General features: G+C 42.9%; 2 protein-coding genes across 2 annotated transcripts in view; one reads left to right on the top strand and one right to left on the bottom strand.

The window, feature by feature from the left end:
- Positions 1-9,689, top strand: part of itih2 (inter-alpha-trypsin inhibitor heavy chain 2) — a 13,055-nt gene extending 3,366 nt beyond the window's left edge. The window contains exons 4-21 of the mRNA XM_014018224.1: positions 1,896-2,068; positions 2,146-2,250; positions 2,329-2,491; positions 2,564-2,671; positions 2,821-2,949; positions 3,453-3,569; positions 3,670-3,838; positions 3,989-4,114; positions 4,252-4,433; positions 4,624-4,809; positions 6,487-6,626; positions 6,869-7,038; positions 7,142-7,297; positions 7,381-7,494; positions 7,881-8,079; positions 8,151-8,323; positions 9,123-9,234; positions 9,311-9,689. Coding sequence (XP_013873678.1) covers positions 1,896-2,068; positions 2,146-2,250; positions 2,329-2,491; positions 2,564-2,671; positions 2,821-2,949; positions 3,453-3,569; positions 3,670-3,838; positions 3,989-4,114; positions 4,252-4,433; positions 4,624-4,809; positions 6,487-6,626; positions 6,869-7,038; positions 7,142-7,297; positions 7,381-7,494; positions 7,881-8,079; positions 8,151-8,323; positions 9,123-9,234; positions 9,311-9,458 — 2,670 coding nt within the window. The 3' untranslated portion in view covers positions 9,459-9,689. The remainder of the gene's footprint in view (positions 1-1,895; positions 2,069-2,145; positions 2,251-2,328; positions 2,492-2,563; positions 2,672-2,820; positions 2,950-3,452; positions 3,570-3,669; positions 3,839-3,988; positions 4,115-4,251; positions 4,434-4,623; positions 4,810-6,486; positions 6,627-6,868; positions 7,039-7,141; positions 7,298-7,380; positions 7,495-7,880; positions 8,080-8,150; positions 8,324-9,122; positions 9,235-9,310) is intronic.
- Positions 9,569-10,552, bottom strand: part of kin (Kin17 DNA and RNA binding protein) — a 2,622-nt gene continuing 1,638 nt past the window's right edge. Inside the window, exons 9-12 of the mRNA XM_014018225.1 lie at positions 10,348-10,476; positions 10,161-10,260; positions 9,979-10,079; positions 9,569-9,876 (exon numbers count right to left, since the gene is read on the bottom strand). Of these exons, the coding sequence (XP_013873679.1) occupies positions 9,817-9,876; positions 9,979-10,079; positions 10,161-10,260; positions 10,348-10,476 (390 nt within the window). The 3' untranslated portion in view covers positions 9,569-9,816. The remainder of the gene's footprint in view (positions 9,877-9,978; positions 10,080-10,160; positions 10,261-10,347; positions 10,477-10,552) is intronic.

The following is a 10,552-nucleotide window of genomic DNA, read 5'->3' as shown; positions in this document are numbered from 1 at the left end:
AAGACACACAAGATGAACGCCAAATTCCACTCACACTCCCCATACATACTCTATACACCCCAGGTCCAGGACATGCACCCGCCCCCTACAGAGTGCAGCTCACATCCGAACCCAGGAGGTAGACCCCTTCAATCTGGGGTGGAGAAGAGCAGACAGCCAAGTCCCAGCCCGGGCCGCACCAGTCCAATCGACCAGCCCCCCGCCCCAGCAAAGCCCCGCCCCGGACCACACCCTACCAACGGCCAGGTGCCCACCCCCAACCGACCATCCCCCAGACTCCGGTAGCCACCCCAGCCAGCGGGCCAACCACAGCAACCAGGAGCCAGACCCCGGGAGCCCGAACAGCCCCAGGGAAGCCGGAGCGCCAGCCCCGCCTCCGGAGCCCCTCCAAGCCCCAAGTCCACCCGCAGCCCAGGCCCGACCAGATGGTCAGCCCCCCCCAGGACCCCATCCCCACATGGCCAACGGGGAACAGGGGAGTGAAAAAGACCCCGACACACACACCCCCACTTTCAGATGTGCTGTTGATGCGTGATGTTCTATAATGCAACGAAAACAGTGAAGAAGACAGGGCAGAGGCCAGCACTATGCCAGTTTCCCCTCCAACCCAACTCTAACCCTAACCCTAAATGTCTAAAAGCAAACAATGTGAGTGGACACAGGCATCAGTGGCGAGACTGTCCCATGCCGCCCCTTACATGCATAAGTGCCCACCCCCAAGTTCCTATGTGTAAATGTTATGAGGTTATGAGGTTATGAGTAAATGTCTAAGGTGTACAGTAAAATTGGAGCCCAGGTGGCCACAGCAAACAGATGTAAAACTGTAAAAAAACAATTTTGATGAAAAAAAGGAAAAAAATATTAGCTTTAAAGCTAAAGTATCAAAACTGTAGCTAAATACTACAATTAGAAAAAAGTAGCTAAAAGTTGAAGTAGCAAAACCATAGCAAAATACCAATATTTGAAAAAATATTGACTGAAAGCTAAAGTAGCAAAATTGTAGATAAATACTACAATTAGAATAATAATAGCTAAAAGATAAAATAGTAAAAGCAGAGCAAAAAGCTAAAATTATCAAATATTTTTACTGAAGGCTAAATTTAGCAGGACCGTAGAGCTAAAATGCAAAACTAGCATAAAACAACAAAACTCAATCCTGACATAGAAAATAATGTTTTAGAAGAACTGAAGAAGTGTCTGTGTTTTTACAGGGAATGTATTTAATTATAATTAAATAATTTAAACATTAATTACCTTCAGATATCCATCCATCCATCCATCCATCCATCCATCCATCCATCCATCCATCCATCCATCCATCCATCCATCCATCCATCCATCCATCCATCCATCCATCCATCCATCCATCCATCCATCCATCCATCCATCCATCCATCCATCCATCCATCCATCCATCCATCCATCCATCCATCCATCCATCCATCCATCCATTATTTATACCTGCTTCTTCCTTTTAGGGTCACTGCTGTTCACATCCAGCAGTCACAGAGCAAAGGGTGGACTACACCATGGACAGGTCACAAGTCCACCACAGGGACACACACAGAGACAAACAACCATTCACTCTCCCACTCACACTTAGGGACACTTTAGAGTTACCAATGAGCCCAACAGTCATGTTTTTGGTCTTTGGTAAACCGGAGTACCCGGAGAAAACCCATGCATGTATGGAGAGAACACACATTTTGATAAATGCTTGTTTATAGTAGCAAAGAATACTGTCCCCAACAGTGGTTATAAAATATTAAAAGTTCTACAATGATAGACGAGTTTCTTTGTCAGAAGTATTCTGACTCTTCAGCAGGGTCATGAGTCTTTGAGACTGTGTCAACAGCAAAACGTTTTCACCTGATCTCTTCTGACTGTCTGCCCAGGCCATTAGCGGAGAGGACATCACGGTCAGGAGCTACAAGGTGGAGAGCCGCATCACGTCCCGCTTCGCTCACGTCACTGTCAAGAGCTCAGTGGTCAACTCAGGCGCCAAGGCTCAGAGCATCGCCTTCAACGTGCAGATCCCCAAACGAGCCTTCATCTCAAACTTCACCATGTGAGCCGAGCTTCTCCCTGCTCTTCCCGTCCCACCAAACCGAGCAGGCGCAGTTTGAGCCTCTCTCTCTGTTGCAGGAATGTGAACGGCATCACGTTTGTGGGCTCAGTGAAGGAGAAGACCGTAGCCAGGAAACTGTACGCTCAGGCCAGATCCAGAGACAAGGCAGCGGGCATCGTCAGGTGCTGGACCAGAGTCAGGGGTTGAACTTCACACAGCTGCACAACTACATGCAATCAAAGTGGCTTTCTTCCTTACAGGACTAATTCCCTGGACATGGAGACCTTTAAGACGGAGGTCCACGTTCCTCCTGGCAGCAACATTGAGTTTGAGCTTCACTACCAGGAGATGATGGAAAGGAAACTGGGCTTCTATGAGCATTCTTTGTTCCTGCAGCCTGGGAGGCTGGTCCCACACTTCCAGGTGAGAAGGCCTACATGCRTGTTTTTGTATTCATCTGTGTGAACAGTTTAATTTAACCTAATCTGTTTTCAGGTGGATGTTTACATCTATGAACCGAAGGGAATCGCCTATGTGCAAACACCAAACACACTTGGAGAAAACTTTGCAGAGCTAATTAAAGTTATATCGACCAAAGACAAGGTAAAAAAGACAAAACCTCACTTCATTTGTAAATTATATGATTCACGCCAATTTCATGCAAAAGTTATTGTTTTTTATGACGAATCGTTTTGATATAAAGCTGCTTTCTTGAGACAATTATTCAGTCCTGATTTCTCTTCCGTGCTCAGGCTCACATCGTCTTCAAGCCCACCATAAAGCAGCAGAGAAAGTGTGAAAACTGCACAGATAGCGCCATCGACGGTGTCTTTTCTGTCAAATACGACGTAACCAGAGACAGCAACGCTGGGGAACTCCAGGTATCATCCAGAATTATGACAAATGTCTCTTTTCTCACTTTCAACACTGATTAAAAACCAGGGACGGAGCTAGACCTCTTTTTTTGCAAGGGGTGGACAAGGTGTTTTTTTTTTAGGGGGCAGAGCAAATACAAAATAATAATAATAATAATGATAATAATAAATCACTCTGGATTTGAAAATTCAACATGGCCATCCCAGATTTTAAAAGCCTATAAATCAGTTATTATTTAACAGCTATTGGGATGAAATGTTTTGGGGYAGCAAAGGATGATCACATCCTGATTGCCAATGCTAATCCCAAATTAAGCCAACCACTAATGCTATTGCTAATTTTACAAAGGGCTATAATTCAGCCATTTTTAAACATACGCAGCTGAAAATTTATACAGTACAGTAGTATCCGAAAACAACATTTAACAAAATATAAATGCCACCCCACTGGCTCCATCCCTGATTGAAACAGTTTGGACGTGATATTAATGTGGGATTTTTACTTTCAGGTGTCCGACAGCTACTTTGTTCTTTTCTTCGCTCCTTCGAACCTTACCCCGCTTCCTAAAAATATTGTTTTTGTTATTGATGTCAGCGGGTCCATGTGGGGGGTCAAAATGAAGCAGGTAGGCAGCAATTGTTTACATTTATCCCATATTTCTGGCCAACACTGCCCTCATGTGGCCATTCTTCAGAATGCAACCAAACTGTATAATTCTCTTCCAGACAGTTGAAGCCATGAAGGCTATTTTAGATGATTTGACTGTGGAAGATAATTTCAGCATTATAGACTTTAATCATAATGTGCGCTGCTGGAATGAGGACCTGGTCCCTGGCTCTCCTCTTTACACTGCAAATGCTAAAACATATATCGAGAACATCAAACCCAACGGAGGTACGACAGCAAGAGCATCATTCTCTTATCATGAAGTTTTTTGCCATGTCACATGGTCACAATCAATTTGCAGGAGCAGATTACTGGTGGGGTCAAACCCCTCCACGGTCTGCAGTTGTAAACTGATTCTTGTGAACATTTTACTGACAGGCACCAACATCAACGAGGCGTTAATCAGATCAGTTCAGATGCTGACCAGGGCGTTCAATCAGGGAGTCTCCAACCCCCGCTCCATCTCCATGATCATCCTGGTGTCTGATGGAGACCCCACTGTTGGTAAGAACCAATCAGAAGACCAGAAAGGCTCATTTAAAGTCCCCTGCCATGCTTACTGATCTCCAAAACTGGAAGCAAAAAAATCCTTGTGTCATTAGCTGTTATTGCTTAGGTTTAAACACGGACTCTCTCTGCAGGAGAGATCAAACTCAGCGTGATCCAGAAGAACGTGAGGCGAGTGATGAAGGAGGAGTTCTCCCTCTTCTCTGTGGGCATCGGCTTTGACGTGGACTACGACTTCCTGGAACGTATCGCTATGGAGAACAGGGGGATGGCTCAGAGGATCTACGCCAATCACGACGCAGCAGAGCAGCTACGGGTACGTCAGCTGCATGAAAACGACAAAAGGAGCCTTTTCTCCTCATTCCTTCACCAGATCATGATGGAAATTATTTTTAAAGATGCTATTGATTTTATAAGATCTATCAAATATTAGAATTCCAAGAAAAAAAAGTGATTTTTTTTTTGTGAGGATATTTTGATATTCTTCCCTTTTTTGTCCTTCGCAGACATTTTACCACCAGGTTTCATCTCCTCTGCTGAGGAAGATCAACATCCAGTTCCCAGAGGATGCTGTGACAGAYGTCACCCAGAGCCAGTTCGATAAGTACTTCAGCGGCTCGGAGCTGGTGGTGGCCGGGCGAGTTCTGCTGTCAGAGAGCAACACTCTGACGGGCTTTACTACAGCCTCCGCTGTGAGTGGAAACACCTACTCTAATTCTGATTAGTTTGAAAAAGTTACAAACAAACCCAAAGGTTGKTTTCTTTAAACATTAAGAACCAGACTGGTCTTCCCTGCTGACACAGTTCAGGGGAGGTAGGATCATTCATTTATACCCCAGTTACATAACATTTTCATCCATTTGTCACTAAATAAAGCTAATTTTAGTGTTTTATCTAATAAAAAGAGGACTTTTGCTCAGATTAAAGGAATATTTGAAATATTTTAAAGAAGGGTTTTGCAGAAAAGTAATGGACAATTAGTATCTTACCTGTTGTAGAAAACACTTTGCACAATCTCTTTGTAAAAAAAAAACTAACTTGTATAAATGCAGCCAAGATCAACGTCTGTTTTGTTGTTTTAAAAGAGCTTCAAATGTCAAATTTTGTGGCAGTTCATAATGCCATTTGCTATTCTTATATGCTGACAGCAGTTTTGTGTTGCAAGTATACAAATATAGGATCATTTTAGAGGAAGTGGCACATCCACAGAAACCTATACCATTTAACAAAGATTTAAAGCAGGGATGTCAAACTCATTTTCACTGAGGGCCACACAAGTGTTATGGCGGCTCTCAAAGGGACAGTTATTAACTTTGACGTTCCTCATCTCATTGCTACGGCTCAGCACAGCTAACAAACAATAACTGAGCTCTACCTGGTATTTTCTGCATAATAACATTTTGACACGTCCTCTTGGAAACATTAAAAAGTACTACATGTATGACTAAATCTGAAATAAATAATACAGAAATATTATTAAAAGTAAAAACAAGAGAGCTTTACTCATTTTTGAGATGTGGTGAGTAGCTGCCATCTTGAATTTCATCAGGGAATTCCTACTGGAGTGGTGTAAATTTATGACTTGTAAGTGGGACACTCCCACTTCCCAGTACAACTGGGCCACAGCAAAAGTAGCTGGTGAAAATGCTGCAAAATGGAGATTGTATACAATGAAATTCACCAACCTGTGCACCTCCCACCTAGTGGTGGGATGATGTCATTTTAAAAATAAAATAATCAAAATGCATTATGGGAGATGTATGGTCAATGTTGGGTTCAAAGCAGCATGTGCTTATTTTAAGGCATTATCTCAGGCCACACTCAGAAGACACACATGACAAAAACAGGGTAAGAGGTGATCAAGTCATGCGGCAACCAGCGTGACCCCTGCTGGTTGCCGCATGACCTGATCACCTGTTCCCCCATGTTTTTRTCATGTGTGTCTTCTTGAATGGGTGTTCCTAAATGTAATTTCATTGTGCTCCATACAACGGCAATAAAGGCGTCATCATCATCATCATCATCATCATCATCATCATCTTTGAAGCTCTTGTGGGCCACAAAAATGCTGTGGAGGGCCAGATTTGGTCAGCGGACCTTAAGTTTGACACGTGATTTAAATATTAGCATATTAGCAAACTGGAGGTGGTGGAAAACAAGCCAACAACTTTGTTTCCAAAATGTCATAGTAGTACCTCAGTTTAAACTGAGGTTATTCTAAGAGCTATCTACAACAGGTAAGATATTTATTGTTCATTATCTTTTAATATTTAGAAATTCTTCATTTAAAATTTTATTTAACTATTTTTTTTTATCTTCAACCATTTCACTGTCTAACAGCATCCACTGTCCTGTTTGTTTTCCTGCAGGCCAGTCTGGAGCTCCTTTTGCAGACGGACGCTGACGTGACCGAGTTGGACGCAGAGCTGGCCAAACAGCAGCACTCGTTCAATGGATTCGCCCGACAGATGTGGKCTTATCTCACCATCAAACAGCTGCTTGCTGAAAGGTGAGAACTTAAAGGAGAAACTCAGATCGGATGTCAAAGATCTGAATGTTGAAAGATTTCAATGTGAATGATGTCAGAGCAAGTTCAATAGTATCACAGTATCAATGGCTGCAATGAGTCTGATGTCTCTGTATCATCTTTAAAAATGTAAAATACAGTGCAACAAAACGCGCAAAGAAGTTTCAAATCAACATTTAGTCTATTTTCAGTACTTGACGGCTGCAGTCTGGTTCCCCCTGCAGGTCTTTGGCTACAACAGCAGCCAAAAAGAGAAAAATCACTCAGCGGATCATGACTTTGTCTCTGGATCATCAGTTTGTCACGCCGCTCACCGCTCTGCTGGTGGAGAGCGACAACGAGAGGCTGCTGGCCGACTCCCCGAGGGACCCCAAACAAGGCTGCTGCTCAGCAGGTGCCTGAAAAAAAAGCAACACGTTTACCAAAACCCCTCCATTTAAAGTTAATAAAAGTGATGTGAACGAAATACAAATGAAGGATGTTTGACACTTTCTCAGCTGGTCCATCTCATCCTCGTGTTGATGTGGTCTATGCAACACCACCTTCACATCCTCCCTGGGTCGTCATGCCCACTGCATCCCCCCAAGGTCCCCGAGAAGCTCAAAGTGGTCCTGAGGAGAGAACTCAGCCCGGCTTTAAGCCTGTGAACAGAGGTAACGAATGTTTACTGATCATCAACTAGCTTCCTCCTGCGGTGTTACCTGTTCCTAACCAGCTCAGTGTTTCTCCCCCACAGTGGACAACGACCCCCACTTCATCATTCACCTCCCTGGAAGGAACATGGATGTCTGCTTCAACATCGACTCCAAACCGGGTCACATCCTTAACATGCTGTCAGACGCTGGAACAGGTGCTGCATTTACTACACATTTGAGAAAAGATGTTCATAAACATGTTTTTTTTTTATTTGTTGTGGGGTTTGCGCATTTTCTTTCTTTTCAATTGTCCATTTTTTTTTCAACAAAATCTATGGCTGGGATTGTAAAACAACTTAAGTTTTAAAAAACATTTAGAATGGTTTATGTAAACAATGTTTCATGGAGCTTTACATTGCTGTCCATGTTATATTGCATATTCCTGCAAGACATGCACATGGCTGCACCAGAAGTGTTACAGCTGGCTTACTAATAACCATAGAGTTCTATATAAAAGATGAAATCTGATGGAAGAACTACCTTTAGGTCAGAAGGCTACAAAGTAACGGGTCAGATATTAATTGTTCGTCCCGTCTTGAAGGTGTCGTGGTCAACGGTCAGTTAATCGGCTCCAAAAAGGTGCAGAAAGGCAAACTGAAAACCTACTTCGGCGTCATCACAGTCTACTACCAGCCAGAAGGATTCAGCGTGACGGTCAGCACTGACAGCATCAGCACCACCGATGGCAGGAGCAACAACTCCTTCACCTGGGGGGCCACCGCTGATATCGCACAGGATGGGTAACTGAAGTTCTGTGTGTTTCTGAGATGCTTTCAGTTCCATATTGGATTTAACGCCGATTCTCTATCAGGGTGAGGGTTTCTATCAGGAAGAACGCTCACGTCACCATCACAGTAAATAATAGGATCCAGGTGATGGTGCTGCTTCACCGGGTTTGGAAGAAACATCCGGTTAACGTTGACTTCCTGGGGATTTACATTCCTGACAACAACCAGTATTCACCTCTGGTCCATGGGCTCATAGGTAGGCTACGTCACCAACACAAGGCTCACAGTACCACAGATACATTTTATTTTTAAAACAATATTTTCAAAGAAAACTATATCCTAACCAGGGCTATTCAACTAAATTGCTCCAGGGGTCACAGTTACGCAAAGCCAACCCTTCCGGGGCTGAGCATGGGTGGGGTGGAGGGGTTGCTCGAGATAATAGGGGAAACAGTGCATTATGTGGTTATTTTGTTGGATTGAATCATAAATTTAAAAATTATAATTGATTTTAAAATAGTTTTATATTAAATTAAGTAAAAAGGACATTTAAAAAATAWATGTATTTTTTTAAATGAAGGGGGCCGAACAGAAGTCACCCATGGGCTGCACGTGGTCCACAGCCCTTCAGTTAAATAGGTCTGTCCAAACCATAACCACACTATGGAAGAGCATTGTATTCATCAAAGCAAAATGACAGTGAATGGCAATGGCATACAGCTGTGTATGAATAATAAAATCCTAAAATTTTTTCATTTTAAGATGAAATATTTAGATCAGGTGTTGATCTAACACATTGAGACATCTAGTGGTCATTAGTGGTACTGCAATGTAAAACATTGTTCTGACATTCCCCTTTGACATCACTTCCTGTTACTTCATGTGCAAATATCTCAAATGTTCATCTCAGCGGCATGATTTTTTTGGGGGCAATATGTCATCAATGATATCTTTCTAAAAAATGCATTCATATGTATTACAAAAATTTATTGTCACACTTTAACATCACTGCCAAGTTCAAGCTGTAGTTTGAAATCAAATCTSTGATCTCACAGGGCAGTTTTCTCGAGAGCCTGACGTGAGGGTCTACGACATCCACGAAGGAGCCGACCCCCTGAAGAAGGAGGCCACCATGGAGGTGAAGGGCAACAAGCTGCTCGTCACCAGGTACTACCTTGTGTATTTGATTAAAAACAGATAATAAAGGCCGTTTCGAAGCTAAGCCTGTGTATTTGTGCTTCAGGGGTTGGCAGAAGGACTACAGACAGGACATAAAAAATGGAACGGACGTCTACTGCTGGTTCATTCATAACAGCGGGAAAGGTTTCATCGACGGTCATTACAGCGACTACATTGTTCCAGATCTGAACAGCTTCCTCCAGCTCCCCTGAGGGGCCACACTCACAATCAGCTGCCCCCTGCTGCTTTTAGAAAAGCTGCAATCATCTAAAAAGTTCAAACAAAACAAAAAACATGCAATGCAAGAAAAAAAAAAAACACATTTTGTAATTTTCTTTATTAAAAAAGTATGCTTTTCCATTTGCACTAAAAGTGAGGTTTGTCAAACATACTCGGACAAAACATTGACTTTTGTTCCAAAAATAAACAGAAAATACAACGAATGTTCTACGTCTCCCTGATTTCCTGGTTATTAAGGTGTTACTATTTACACACGAGCGTCTGGGAATGAACTCTGACACAGTAGAGCCCCTCAGTCAAGTGAGCGTCTCAAGATTGACCAAGAGATTTTCAGGCCAGTTTTGAAAAGTCTTCATAAGCGACGTCCACTCTATCTCCTCTCCGATGGCCCTGCAGATTAAAAAAAAAAMAACAYATTTTTTTGTAAATAAAACAATTTATATATTTACACATGAAGAAATAAAGGATACAGGTGGCGACAGAAGCACGTACCGTGTCGAGTGTGAGCGTCGCGCTGAAACTTTTCTCATCGATCCCCTCGAGCACGGCTTCGGTGTCTCTGTACGGACCGTTCAGGATCAAAACCCGCTTTCCTGCAGGAAGAGTCACAACATGTTTGTCCAGTTATCTGTAAAAACAACAACAACAACAACAAAACAAACAAAGTGTCCGACCTGGAGCTGGTATGACCGTCTCCAAGTGGTTCTGGTCCAGTTTCAGTTTGTCTCCAGAGTCGATCATTTTCACCACCGCACCATATTTGTCTCGCACCTCCTGTAATCGGRAGCATCCACAATCAATACCGTTATTTTTTGTTTTATTACACACACCGCTAACCTAATAAATGCGTTACGCCATTACCGTGACAACAGCCTTCTTCTTATGGTACTTCTCTCCGAGCTTTTTGGTGACAATTTTGACAACTATGTTGGGCTGCAGCCAGTAATCAGTTCTGACCGACGACTCCTTCTTCTTCTTTCTCTCCTCCATCTGAACAAGAAAAGCAAAAATGGTCATGACTTTCAAGCACACACACACACACACACACACACACACACACACACAC

This window comes from Austrofundulus limnaeus, unplaced genomic scaffold, assembly GCF_001266775.1.
Source record: "Austrofundulus limnaeus strain Quisiro unplaced genomic scaffold, Austrofundulus_limnaeus-1.0 Scaffold187, whole genome shotgun sequence".
NCBI lineage: Eukaryota > Metazoa > Chordata > Actinopteri > Cyprinodontiformes > Rivulidae > Austrofundulus > Austrofundulus limnaeus.
This window is presented reverse-complemented; position numbering and strand designations above follow the sequence as displayed.